Source organism: Ochotona princeps, chromosome 23 (assembly GCF_030435755.1).
Source record: "Ochotona princeps isolate mOchPri1 chromosome 23, mOchPri1.hap1, whole genome shotgun sequence".
NCBI classification, from domain to species: Eukaryota; Metazoa; Chordata; class Mammalia; order Lagomorpha; family Ochotonidae; genus Ochotona; species Ochotona princeps.
Window position 1 is genome coordinate 31197113 of NC_080854.1, and position 14518 is coordinate 31211630.

At 51.4% G+C, this 14518-nt stretch overlaps 1 protein-coding gene across 2 annotated transcripts in view; it reads left to right on the plus strand.

Annotated features, from left to right (window-relative positions):
- Positions 1-2603, plus strand: part of MYO10 (myosin X) — a 201656-nt gene extending 199053 nt beyond the window's left edge. For both annotated transcript variants that reach the window (XM_004583754.3, XM_058680035.1), the window contains 2 exons: positions 363-554; positions 1856-2603. In XM_004583754.3, the coding sequence (XP_004583811.3) occupies positions 363-554; positions 1856-1957 (294 nt within the window). In that variant the 3' untranslated portion in view covers positions 1958-2603. The remainder of the gene's footprint in view (positions 1-362; positions 555-1855) is intronic.
- Positions 2604-14518: the final 11915 nt, after the last annotated feature.

Consider the following 14518-nt stretch of genomic DNA (forward strand, 5'->3'; position numbering starts at 1 on the left):
CACCATCCCAGACAGGACTGGAGGCAGATCTAGACTATTAGGCCTGCCTGGGCTGCTTGGGTGACTGAAATCCGTGTCAAGTTCCTCAGCTGGCATGGACATCATCAGGTTGCTCACGATACAAAAAGAAATGAGTAGAGAGTGACAGCTAAGTGTTGGACCTTGCCAATCCGATTTTCCCAAATGCGCAAGGTGGCTCAACCAGCCGAGAGCCCACCAGGATAGCCAAGGGGCACCGTTGCTCAGATGCCGGTCACTTGAGTAGACTTGCTCACCGAGTGTGCTCACTGTCCTGTGCTGAGGGCCGTAGGCCTGTGGACGCTTCCTGATCGGCCTCTGACACTCACTCTCTCGCCCACCAGTGCAAGGAAGGCGGCTTCCCCCAGGAGCTCTGGCTGGGTGTGAGCGCGGAGGCCGTCTCCGTCTACAAGCGTGGGGAGGGGAGGCCGCTGGAGGTCTTCCAGTACGAGCACATCCTGTCCTTTGGAGCACCGCTGGCCAGCACGTACAAGATCGTGGTGGACGACAGGGAGCTGCTCTTTGAAACCAGTGAGGTAAGAGGCAAGAACCACTCAGCCTGCTCTCAGCAAGGTACAGGATAGCCCCTCCCTGGTGCCTCTGGCCAGAGCGTCTTATTTGAGTATTTCTCTCTAATGTCTGTGAAGAATAGCGTGTGGTGGTCCCTCCCCAGCTGCTCCCGTGTGATAACTCCATTCCTTGCAGACCCTCTGTGCAGAGCAATGGGCTCCACAGACTCAGGAGCTTCACCCAGTGAGGAAGGGAAGAGGCAAAGGCTGCGGTTGGCAATGAGGGAACCCTGCGGCCAGAGGACCGCGGCAGGATGGCTGGTTCTGATGCTGTATGCAGAACAGAGGGAGCTGAGGCCTGCTGTGCCAGACACAGCTGATCAGGGTTGCAGAGCCGAACACACAGCCTAGAGAGCTAGGAGCTGTTGGCTGCCAGGCTTCAAAACTGACAGTCCAAGAAGCCATGGAGGCTTCTGCACAGAGCAGCTGTGAGGCTGTGAGGCTATGAGGGTGGTGAACAGCAGTGAATGGTGTGCTACCCCCAGGCACCTGCTGATAGGAGGCAGGGAGGCCGGGAGGAACCCGTAGGTGTGATCAGCCAGCGATGCGGTGCCAGGGTTGAGCCAAGGAGGCTACAGGGTTTGGTTCAGTCCGGCAGACACCAGGAGCCAGCTGTGGGATCTTACAGTGTGGGCGAGAACACAGTGAGGAGTTAGGATATCTTTAGCAGCGATCTAGCCTACTTTGAGGAGTGTAGGCCCAGAGCACAGGAAGGAACCAGGGTGTGGAGAGAGCAGGTCCTGGCTCCTGGAGGCGGAGCAGCTGGGGTCTGGGGGGCGGGCCCTGGCTCCCTGAGGCAGAGCAGCTGGGGTCTGGGAGGCAGGCCCTGGCTCCCAGAGGCGGAGCAGCTGGGGTCTGTGGGGGCGGGCCCTGGCTCCCTGAGGCAGAGCAGCTGGGGTCTGGGGGGCAGGCCCTGGCTCCCGGAGGCGGAGCAGCTGGGGTCTGTGGGGGCGGGCCCTGGTCCTGGAGGCTGCTCAGTGGACATCATCAGTCCCCTCCTGATGCCTCCAGTGTCTAAAATCTGACCCTGACTGTCAGGTCACTTCTGTGGTGGTGCACACTGGGAAAGCAACAGCTCCCTGGACACTGGGCTAGGAAGAATTGAAAGCAGCTGAACTCTCAGCTTCCTGCAAAGCTTGAGGCATAGATTAGCATTGAACGCCCCAGCTGGTGTGGGCAGGAAGGGCGGGCAGGGAAGGTCTGGTGACCGGGCAGGGTTCCTGGGCCGGCGGAGGCTCCTGACCGTGTATGGTTTCGCTTCCGGGCAGGTGGTGGACGTGGCCAAGCTCATGAAAGCCTACATCAGCATGATCGTGAAGAAGCGCTACAGCACCACACGCTCCACGAGCAGCCGGGGCAGCTCCAGGTGAGGGCAGCAGTGAACCCACACGCCTGCAACCCCGATGTGCTACCCTCAGGCCCCGAGCAGAGCTGCCTGGCCCTCCTGGAAGCCCCGGCTTTGAGGGAGGAGTATCCCAGGGTCCTGTCGCCCTGCCCGCTTCCGTGGCTGTGTATAAGCTGTCCACCTTAACAGTCTGCACAATTTCCAAAGCTTTACTGCTCGTAGATGACACATGCCTTAAACAAGAGTGAGGAGCGTTCTCAAGCTGCGGCCAAAGCAGCCAGAAGTGCCTTAACTTGTGGAACCAACCGGACCGACCTTAACTGTGCTACTGAAGGGAAAGGCTCCCCTGCCCGCTTCCCAGAGACTCACAGAGCTGGGGGTGGGGGGTGGGGGGGACCCATCACTTATGCACTAACCTCCCAGCCTGCCGGCCCTGACTTGGAGAGAAGGTGAGGAGGGGGTGGGGAGGGGGCCGAGAGGCCAGGGACATGGATGTTGTAGCTAGAGAGCTGCTGGCAGCCTTCCTCGTGGACCTGTATTAACATTGTCCTGTTGCGTCTTTTCGGTGTATGCGCTTGCGTGTGCATGCGTGTGTTCATAAATGCCACACTCTGGATCAATGTTTCACGAGCATTAAAAGCAAAGGGAAAAGAGGATGTGCAATGGTGTGAACACTCAGCATGTCGATTTTAGTAGCTGAGAGTCTCTGTCCTCAGTCGTAACTGATGAGGTGGTTTTTATTAACAAACCGGAATCCTGGATTTCCCTGTCTTTGCTGTTATTTCACAAAACATGTTTCAATTCAGTTTTGCTCTCCGTGTAGCCACGCCTGCCGTCTGTGGCTGCTGCGCCCCACACGGGCCGCCAGGCTCCCAGAGACCCGGAGCTCTCGCCGCCCACTCCAGTGCTGTGCTTACACTGATATGAAGTCATTTAGGAGACGTTCTTTTTTTTTTTTAAGATTTAAGTTTAAAAAAAAAGGCATTTCTTTGAGGGTTAACTTCCATCACTGTGGGTGGATTATCGTAGAACCTTGGTGAATGGGGGAGACAGAGGGTATGTTCCTGAAATCAGTGACCCAAGCGAATCTTCCACAGAGCCTGACACTAAATGCCGAGGCTCTGATCAAACACACCAAGGTTTTATCCTGTATGACCAGAAGGCAAAGAAGCTGGTCTTGGCTGTTTATTTTTCTATGGAAAAGTTTTAAAGGCTTGAGCCAACTAATCTATCAACCAAGAAAAAATACATCTGCCTTATCCCTTGTGGGAGACCATGCAAAACTGTTGTTTGTTGGCTCACAGCAAATCTGACAATAAAAGATCTTAGCTTACACGCTGTGTGTTGCTTGTGTCCAAGGCAACTGGTTAACTGGGGGTGGCGGGGTTCTCATGGGTTTTTGGCATTGAGTTTTTGGTTCTAAGCGTGTAACTGTTGTGCGGTCATCCCCTGGTAACCACAGAGATCGGTCCCAGGATGGCACGGAGACACACCAAAAGTCACCAATGCTTGAGCAGTTAGATAAAATGGCCTAGGGTTGCCTCCAGCAAGTGAGGTCATCCCTAGACAGTGTAATCCGACTGTCAGGCTGCACTGCTGGGCCCCAGCAAGGCCCAGCTGGAGGAGTGGGTCTTTGCTTCTGTGTGCCAGCGGGGTGGCGGGTCCAGCTCGGACCTCAGCCTGGCCCGGTGGGAACATTTGGAGAGTGAGCCAGGGGATGCCAGATCTCTCTCTGGCTCTGTTTCTTTCTGACTCTATACCTTTCAACTCAGAAAGCCCAAAATGGAAAAGATGGCTTTACCACAGGCTCTGTTACTCCGGCCATGTTTTACTTCTTTTGGAGGAGAATGTATACAGAACTTAAAAAAATTTTTTTTTTCAAACAGCAGAGGCAGGAAGTTCCGTCTCAGCCAGAGCCCCGGTTACCCATTTTCTTTTTTGCAAAAGCAGCTGTTTTTTGCCACTTTCATGAAGGCTTCCAGAAATATTTTAACCAGTCTGAACATATACTGATGTATATTTGCCCTGTCCCAGTTCCTTTAAAGAGAAAAGCATAAACTGTTAGATACCTTGCTTTTGTACCCAAAATAGGATTTTCGCTGACACCCCAGGCTAGTGCCTGTGGAGGTGCCTTACTGTTCTCCATAATTTTATAGTAACCCAAGCTACTCTCGGGGAGAAAAATAGGTCACCTAGCTTCTCCCTGAAAAATAATCCAAAAATCTAAGAAGGCAAGCAGTTGTTTTTAGTGTTAAGGTTTCTTGTTAAGGTAGCGTTGGCCGTTCGAGCCGAAAGCGCCCCGCGTGGAGCTCTGCAGCGTGTGCTCTGTGGTGCGGAGCCTTGTGCGGGAGCCGCGTCTCCGGGGGCCGACACCGTAATAGGAGGCAAAGCCGATACTCATCAAACCAGCCTGCGCCTGGCCGCTGCTTTGTACCATGGACAGAGCAGCATCGAGACAAGCTGGCAATAGCAGACCTGGACACTGTTGCCCTGCCATTTTTTAAATATTTGTTGCTATATTTTTTATTAGAGTTACAGAGAAGGGAAGAGATCTTTCACCTGCTGGTTCACTCCCCCATACATCACCCTGGGCTGGACGCAGCAAAGCCAGGAGCCTGGAACTTCTTTGGGTCTCCCTCATGGGTACGGGGGCCCAAACACTTGGCACAAGCCCCACAAATTTCCCAGGCCATTATTAGCAGAGACCTGGATCAGAAGTGGAACAGCCATGACACCAGCTGGCAACCAGATGGACTGTCAGTGTTGCAGGCAGCTGCTTTACCTACTGTGCCACAATGCTTGTCCCAGTCTTCTACGGTTTGAGCTGTTGATATTCTCACCATCACCAACTTCAAGCTCAAGGCGGCTTCCCTGAGTGCAGGTGTGTGGTGTGAGCCAAGGCCTGCCCGCGGGAAGCGTGACAGATATCTTGCTGTTTGGGTTTAAAGCCCCAAACTCCTTCAGTGTGACTTTCCAGAGAAACTGAACCATATTGACTAAGTTGGTTAGAGCTTAGTTGGGAGTAGAGTGAACGCTGGCAGGATCTAAGCTCCCACCGATCCTCTGAGTACAGGTGTAAGTGTGGTGCACTAAGTGGTAAAGTTTAATAAGAGGCGAGGGACACACACACACACACGTGGGTGGGTATTTTTCAGGAATAGTGTGGGCTGAGAAGGAAGAGCTGGAGGGAAGTATAGAGACAGCCCCCGGGGGGAGAAAAAAGGAACCAACTCTGAAGGCCTCTTCTGGTGCTGGGAAGGGATTGGCTAGGTGGCACTTCTCCCAGGGCCCTGGTGAGGGGAGAGACATCCGGAAAGGGGCTATTTGACTGGCAGGCAATGGGAGCGTGTAGGGTGAAGGAGGTGTGGCTTCCAGCTCCTGGCTGAATCTACTACCTGCCTATATCCCATATCAGCTGGAACACACGAATGAAGAAAGCGAATGAGGCAGATGAGCTGTTTGCTGCTGTACTCGCCCAAGGCTTCTCAGTTCAATTCGGACAGGTCGATTTGGCCCGATTGTGGACTGTCTCCTGTTTAGAGCTGTCGATGAGATGGCTTAGCTCTGCCGGGTGATTCTCATCCTCCATTGAGCCAGCCTTGCCTGGTGTACAAGGCATTTGGCAAAATCTCAGTCTAAGGGGTCATGCGAGCTCCTGATGCTTGGATTTGCAGCTGACACATTGTTCATTCTGCCACATACTGTTACACTGTTGGCCTGAACAAGCCTAGAACCGGATCCTGCTCCAGGGCTGGGCTTCGGGTTCTGTCGGGCATCGCTTTACAACTCACTCAACCTGGTTGGAGAATTGTGGCCATATTTCTCATCAACCACACTGGCTGAAAACCACAACCCAATTTCCAAACTAAAATACATCGCTTGACGAGGAGAAAGTTCCCCTGCCTGGTCCGTAGAGAGCTGGTGCTTGACACGGGCCTGTGTATTCATGCGGCTCCTGTGACCTTGTAGAGTCATGAATATTTTAGAAGGGAATTTGCTGCTTTTCATCTAGGGCATGCCCTCTCCCAAGCACGTGAGAAGCACAATGGCCGCGCATTGGTGCCTGTTTGGGAGGTCCTTTCCTTCCCCGGATGCTGTACAAGTGACTCATGTCATTCAGACGCTATCTTCAGCATCACCTGCGGGAAGGTGCCCCCTCAACCCCAGGTATGACCCAGCTGGAAGTCATCACTCATCATGCCTCCAGGGGTGCCTACCATGAAGCACCGTGCCTGGTTGTTGCAAGTCCTCCCTAGTTAGAATGTAAACTCTGTGACAGCAGCGATATTATGACTTTGACCTTGTGAACTGAACTTTTGTCTGAACTTACAAGTCTTAACATTGCTGAATTAAAGTAAAAAATTGTATCTTTGGACTTAGGGCCATCTAAGCTGAAATTGCCTAGAGAACAGAGCCCAAGGCAGAGGTTCACGGCGAATGTTTCAGAAAACATAGTTTGGGGGCCCCAGGAAGCCAGTGCATGACCCTGCTGGCCAGGCTGTGCCAGGGGCCGTGACAAGTCCCAGACAGCCACGGTAGGTGGCTCTGCCAGTGTGCCTGAGAAAGCATAGAAGATGGCCCGGGAACATGTACCCTGCCTCGGTGTAGGAGACACATGGAGTTCCAGGCTTCTGGCCCCTGCTTGGCCGGGCCCCAGCCATTGTGGCTGGAGTGTGAACGGATACAGGAAGATGTCTTGCTCTCCCTCCTTCCCTTTCCCACCCCACCCCTGCCTCCTTGTATTGTTCTACCTTTCAAGTACATACTTCTTTTAAAAGCCACTGAAGAAACCACAGTATGCCCTTTGATAAACTGACAGTGGTCCCTACACCCAAGCCTTCCACATCCTGTGCCCCAGACAGATGTTACCTTCTGACAAGAGAGACTGCAGGTTTGCTCAGGTTGAGAGATGAGATTCCGGATGAATCTGTAGCATCTGAAACGTCCTGACAAAGGGGAGAGAGGAGATGAGCGCAGGAGGAGCTGTAAGCCTGGGACAGGAGGGCGAGTGATCCGTCAAAGGGACCCCAGGCCAAGGAGCGCCAGCAGCCTGCTGGCTCGTTGACCTTAGACCCTGTCACTCACATCGGGCTTTGGACTAGGAGCTGTCAGAAAATCCACTTCTGTAGTTGAAGCCACAGAGCTGTGGTGCTTAGCTATTGTAACAGCAAAGGGAAAGCTGGTGTGGGGTAGCATTTCTGCTACATCAGTGGCAACAGAGCCGGAAGCTCAGGCACGCAGCGGGGCAGTCTCACGGGGTGCAGTTTGCAGGCTGCTCTGGGTGCTAGTTCACCATCTGACACTGAGTTTGTTACCGTGGCTGAGAGCGTGGGGGATGCTGAGCCGAAGAAACCCAAGGTGTGCATTCAGTGTGCTGCAGCCACAGCCATGTGTATGAAGAAACTCATGGAGAAAATGTGTGTGTGTTGATCGCATGAACACCACCGTTCATTATCCACATATTTCTTTGACTTCTGATGGGCTATGTCCCACCACTGCACTCGCTGCATCGGACCTGCCTCGCCTCCTGGCTAAGCAGCACAGCGCCCTGCAGTGGGGGAGGTTCCTAGCTGGGGAAAAGGTGCAAACCTAAAAGTCCCAGTGCAGTTTCTATCAAGGTTGCATCATTCTAAAGACAAAATCAAGGCTTGGCGGTCAAGATGCTGATTCGAGTTGGGGCACCTTTGTCTCATGTCCAAGGACCTGTGTTCAGTGCTCAGTTCTGATTTTAAATAAACGCCTTCCTAGATATAGGAATCCTGTCTGCTTCTCGGTGAGCCCTATCTGGTATCTTGTACTTGAGCAGCTGAATATTGCTGGAGAAACTCATCCAAGGTGACTCTGAGGTAAGTTCATGACCACAGCCCTAGAGGCTTACAGTCCCTCCCACCCATGCCTAGTGAGTTCAGTCTCTCCTAGTATTCCACTTTAGCCACTAGGCCTACTGCCAGGCCCGAAACTTTTTTTTTTTTTTAAGATTTATTTTATTTTTTATCGCAAAGTCAGATCTACAGAGAGGAGGAGAGACAGAGAGGAAGAGCTTCCATCCGATGATTCAATCCCCAAGTGACTGCAATGGCCAGTGCTGTGCTGATCTGCAGCCAGGATCCAGGAACTTCTTCCAGGTCTCCCACGCAGGTACAGGGTCCCAAGACTTTGGGCCGTCCTCGACTGCTTTCCTAGGCTACAAGCAGGGAGCTGGATGGGAAGCAGAGCTGCTGGGATTAGAACCAGCACCCATATGGGATCCAGGCACATTCAAGACGAGGACTTTAGCCACTAGTCCATGCTGCCAGGCCTCCAAAACATTTTTTAAAGAGACTGTCAGAGTGCGTTTAAGGGAGTTCCCATTTGCTGCTTTACTCCCCGAGTACTCAGAAGGGCTCTGGGTCGGGGCTGGGCTCGGGAGTGGGAACTCAATCCAGGTCTCCCACAGGATGGCAGGATTCAGCTGTCTTCAGAAGATGCCAGAGTTTCTCTCCCGCATCCCTGTGCCACTCAGGCAGCGTCCTTGAACCCTTGCTGGGCCTCACACTGTTCCCTTAGCGAGTGCTCTGGGCTCCACCTCCCAGCATGGCACAGCCTGAGGTTCCTCACCAGCGCCACCCCTTGCCTCTCTCCGTGACTGTTGCCACACCCCCACCTGGCCTCAGCTCGTGCTGCCTTCTCCTCAGAAGCCAGAACAATCTTTTACTGATGGGAGTTGGGTCAAGTCATTTCTGCAGAAAGTCTTTGAATACTTTCTCATCATGTAGGTTGAAACCGAAGCTCTGTGACTCATCTGCAAATCCTGGCCTCATCTTCCACTCTGCCTGCCGTGCAAACCTCGCTTCCCGTCACCGCCCCGCGCCCTGCCCTGGCCCATCCTGTTCTCCTTCTTCTTCCCTTGTTCCTTGAGCACCTTAAGCAGCTTTGGTGAACTCACTGCTCACTTTATCTGGTGTGGTCCCAGGCTCCTGTCTTGTAAAATTCAGAGGAATATTTTTTATCAAGTATTTTGTAAACGCAAGCTTTTTACTAGCTCTAGAAACATTTCTGAGGAGAAAGAAAGTGGGTCCAGTGCTGTAGCCTAATGACTAAATCCTCACCTTGCATGTGCCAGGATCCCATATGGGCACCGCTTCCCATCCAGTTCCATGCCTGTGTCCTGGGAAAGCAACAGAGGATGGCCTTAGGACCCTGTACTTGTGTTGGAGACTTGGAAGAAGCTCCTGGCTCACTGTTCACACTCTAGCTGTCCCGGGAAGCTGGGTCATGCTTTTCAGAACGTTGTATGGATCTTTTCAGAAGCACCTTGTGATATGTTGGATTTGTTGTATTTTTTCCTATTTCCCAAAGGACAAGGGGGACAGTGGCTCCTATATCCTGTTCATAATTAGATCTTCAAGTTGGTGTTTTGAACAACTCATAATAACCACTGAAAAACCAATGTTTGTTAACAGATTTTATCAATTAGAATTTGTAACACTGAGAGCAGAGGCTGTACTGTTCCTCCTGCTCTCTCTCCTGAGATCTTGTATGTAGTTGAGGCGCAACAGAAGCTACTTGGACCGACGAAATGACCTTCAGTTCTAGGGGGAAATAAAACATGTTTACCTTGTGCTGCCACCAGACATGCCAGCCACCACCGGACTCCCTGCTGAATGGTGTCGTCATGACCGAAAATCAAGCAACCTGGAGAGAAGTCATTGTCCCTGAGGGCAGTGATCTTGAAGGAAAAGAGGAGGAAATGACAGGAACTATTTGACAATCTTCTGAAAAACAGGCTTTTTTTTTTTTTTTGGTTGTTTTTAAAGGGTCAAACCCACAGGAAAGTTGAAAAAACAGCACAATGAACACCCAGATCCCCTTCGTATAGATTCACCAGCAGCTAGCCACACCTACTTCCTCTTCCTCTCTCTCTCCACATATAGACACACGTGCACACACACACACACACTTCACTTTTGCTGAAAGGAGGCTGCCATCATGGTATGTGACCCCCAGTGTTGCGAGAACATTGTCTTCTGCCTCCATGGTGCCACTGTCACACCTACATTAGTTAAACCCGTATGGACTGAACAAGGCTGTCTATCATGCAGTCTGAACCTTCCAGAGTGTCCTTGGCGGCTAGTGTTAGCCCCAAACCCAGTCACGCCGCACACATTTGGTCAGGCTGTATCAGCCCTCGAGACTCCTCAGACTCAGCTGTGGTCAGCTCTCTGGAAAGCAAAGCCAGTGGACTTCAGAGTGTCCCACTTCCTGCATTCTGCTGTTTTGCCAGGATTTGACTCAGGTCTAATGTTTCCCATCAGTTTTCTTTCTTTTTAAAAAAAGAGTTCTGTAGGCCATTTTGTATATTTTTAAAAAGATTTATTTTATTTTTATTGGAAAGTCAGATATACAGAGAGGAGAAGAGACAGAGGAAGATCTTCCTTCTGATGACTCACTCCCCAAGTGAGCGCAACGGCGGGTGCTGCGCCAATCCGAAGCCGGGAACCAGGAACCTCTTCCTGGTCTCCCACATGGGTGCAGGCTCCCAAGTATTTGGGCCAGCCTTTACTGCTTTCTTAGGCCATAAACCAGGAGATGGATGGGAAGTGGAGCAGCTGGGATGTGGACCAGTACCCATATGGGATGCCAGCACTGCAAGGTGGAGAATTACCCAGTTGAGCTATTGTGCCATCCCTGAACCCCTAGATGTAAAGCTGGTGGATTACAGGTAGGGGAGGCCTGGGGTCTTGTGGACCGAGCCCTCAATCTGTAGGATGTTTTTTTTTTAAATGTTGCATACTATTTTTTTTTTAAAGATTTATTTTATTTTCATTACAAAGACAGATAACTGAGAGGAGGAGAGAGAGAGAGGAAGTGGAGCTGCCGGGATTAGAACCAGCAGCCATATGGGATCAAGGCGAGGACCTTAGCCACTAGGCCACGCCGCCAAGCCCAATCTGTAGGATCTTATGCTGATTCTAGGGGGTTAGTGCCAGCATTCCGTTCACTTGTGACACAGTTACTTGATGTCCATTCTTAGAGAGTTGGATATTATGAAAAAAGACCACGTAATTGTGTCAATTTTTAAAGGTTTTGCAGTAGACAGAAAGCATCAGTTTTCAATAAAAGAGCCTACCAGTGAAATATATAATAAATATAACTTTAATGTATTTTTGAATCTCATAATGCATCTAGGTCCCCCTGAACATCACTGGCTGAACAGTAAGCATGGTAGTACCCATTTCTGCATGGTCTAAGAGGACATGAATGATACCTCCTGACTTCAGGAAATGTCCCTGCTGTCATGGCTTAAGGTGCAACTGATTTTGTGCCTACTTGCAGCTGTATTAGTAGCACGTGATAAGCCAGACACACACTGTGGAGGGTTGGTGTGTGAGGTAACTGTCATAGCCATTCCTTGCTGTCTCACTAATCTAAATTTAGCACAGAAAATACCCCTTGGAGACTGGAGCCCTGATTTGGAGGCCTGGATTTAGGGACAATCAGACTAGAGTTTTTATGGGATGATGGAAGTCCAGGGGGAGTTCCTGGGACCTCGGGAAAAAGACAACACCATGAACAACAAAGAAACTCACACATTTCAGGAGTGCTGTCCTGCTCACAGCACTGGGTCTGCACCTCGCCAAAGGCCTTGCCAGGTGCTCTGCACCATGCAGCCCCAGTGCGCTAGCCAACAGCATGCAGAACTCATCCTGGCCGTTTCCTCCGCTAACTTCTTGTCCTGGCCCTCCCACTTGCCTGGCTCTAACCCCTGCTCAGGAGCCCTGCTGCCCTCTCAACGCCAGAGGCCTGCATCTAGCTAACTCCCAATTCTGAAGGTTCCACGTGAAACAGCCTCCCTCCTATCTTAACACATGATCACCTGGTGCCTTTCCTTTGCCAGGCTCTATTTAATCCATGCCTGAGCATATCTTTCTAGAACACATACCATGTCCCTTCAACTTCCGTTACAAGCCCACTGATGGTTTCCCACTGTTCTTGGGACAAAGTAGGCACTTGGCGCAGCACCTGGGAGGAGGGCATGCCTGCCCAGCCCCTGCCCCCTCACCCGGTCTCCAGCTCGGAGCTCATCGTGCAGTCCTTCCAGGGCCAGACGGCCGCTCTCCTGCCTCCATGCACACCATGCCCCCTGGCTTCCTTCTTCAACTTCTTTTTTCTTTGTCTATGCCCTGAGCTCCACAGGAGAAACAAGCCGTCTGTTTAATCTTGCTACGAGCCCTAACCATCTGGTGATGAATGTTTAATGATCAGTGAATAAAGAAATGAAGAAATAATGTCGGCCCGGCAGCATGGCCTAGCGGCTAAAGTCCTCGCCTTAAAAGCCCCGGGATCCCATGTGGGCGCCGGTTCTAATCCCGGCAGCTCCACTTCCCATCCAGCTCCCTGCTTGTGGCCTGGGAAAGCAGTTGAGGACGGCCCAATGCATTGGGACACTGCACCCGCGTGGGAGACCCGGAGGATGTTCCTGGTTCCCGGCATCGGATCAGCGCGCATCGGCCCATTGCGGCTCACTTGGGGAGTGAATCATCGGACGGAAGATCTTTCTCTCTGTCTCTCCTCCTCTGTGTATATCTGGCTGTAATAAAAATGAATAAATCTTAAAAAAAAAAAAAAAGAAATAATGTCACAGAGCACTAGAGAGCAGAACGAGGACCATGACGCGGGAAGTGGAGACCAGAAGAGAGTTCGGCCAGCTGACTCCGCTGTGCCCGATGGCCTGTGGGGAAGGCCTGGGAGTTAAGGTACCGAGTCAGCACTGCTGATCCAATGCGTGTGCCTGTGCACACACACATAGGCAGCCCTGGGAGATGTACCTACGGAGCGTGCCATGCTTTGAGTGTGTCTACTGAGGCTTATGTGTTGTGAACTCAATCTCCACATTCCTATGTTGATGGGATTGGGAGATGGCCCACACCAGGTCCCAGAGCCCTACTGTGGACTTGCCAATGTGCAGAACCACAAGGCAGTAAGTCTCTGTTCTTTAAAAATTCCCCGGGTGCTTTCTTGCCGCCAACTGATACTTCCTCGGAAAGTTACAAGGGGAACCAGCCGCACATGGTCCTCATGGCTTGGCCAGCGTCTCGGGGGCCTGAGGCCTCTCTGCCTGCACATCACTCTGAGCTCACACCTTGGAAACCAAGCTGAGGCTGCAACATGCGCCATGATTTTCCTCCGTGTTCTGCCACGGCAACAGCTGGGTGATGTGCTCCTTTGTGCTCAGAGTAAGCCACTTGGGTTCTCTTGCTCAGAGACAAGAAAACGAGGGAAAGTTGGGAATGAAGAGTCAAAGGAGGGTAGAATGACTTTAGTAAAATTATCAACCAATGGGCCTGGCATGATAGCCTGGTGGCTAAATCTTTGCAGTTCTTGTGCTGGAATCCCACAGGGTACCAGTTCATGTCCCAGCTGTTCCACTTCCCATCCAGCTCCCTGCTTGTGGCCTGGGAAAGCAGTCGAGGACGGCCCAAAGCCTCAGGACCCTGCACCTGCATGGGAGACCCGGAAGAAGCTACTGGCTCCTGGCTTCGGATCAGCTCAGTTACAGCTATTGTGGCCACTTGGGGAGTGACTCAGCGAATGGAAGATGCTTCTCCCTCTTTCCTTCTTTGTGTAAATCTGACTTTCCAATAAAAATAAAATAAATGTTAAAAAAGAGAAGGAAGAAAGGAAGAGCTTTCATTTTTTTGCTTGAAAGACATGTGTGTGTGTGTATGTATATATATATATATATATATATATATATATTTTTTTTTTTTTTTTTTTTTTTTTTTAAAGAGCTGGGCCAGCGCTACGGCACTGTAGGTTAAGCACTGCCTGTCATGCAGGTATCCCTTTTGAGTTTGAGTCCAGACTGCTCAACTCAATATCCAGTTCCCTGATAATGCGCCTGGGAATGCAGGGGAAGATGGCTCAGTGCTTGGAGCCCTGCCACTCATGGAGGACATCTTGATGACATTTCGGGATCCTGGTTCTGCCTCTCAGCCCTAGCTGTTGCAGCCATTTGGGGAAGTTAACCGATGGAGGAAGCCCTCTGTAACTCTAACTTTCAAATAAGCAAATAAATCTTAAAAAAAAAAAGCAGAGACAGAGACACATGGGGATAGGGGGAGGGAGAGAGAGAAAGAGAGAGAGAGAGAGAGAGAGAGAATCTTCTATATCCTGGTTCAGTCCCCTAGATACCCACAGCCAGAGCTGGGCCGGGCTGGGCCCGGCTGTGGTCCAGAGATGAGAACTGCAGAGACTCAATCAGACTGACTTATTTGCATGTTAGCAGGAAGCTGGCTGGGCAGCAAACGTGGGACACCAATGCAGGCACTCTGCTAGAGGTACCAGGCCTTGCAAGCACTGTCTGAATCACTGTACCCACTGCCAGCCCTGAGCTAGCTGCCTGCCTGCTTGTCTTCTTAAAGGTTTATTCATCTTCACTGGAAAGTCAGATGTACAGAGGAAAAACAGAGAAAGATATTCCAGCCGCTGGTTCACTCCCCAAGTGGCTGCAACGGTCAGAGCTGCACCCATCTGAAGCCAGCAGCCAGAAGCTTCTTTAGGGTCTCCCAGGCAAGTGCTCTGGGTCGCCCTCTGCTTTCTCAGG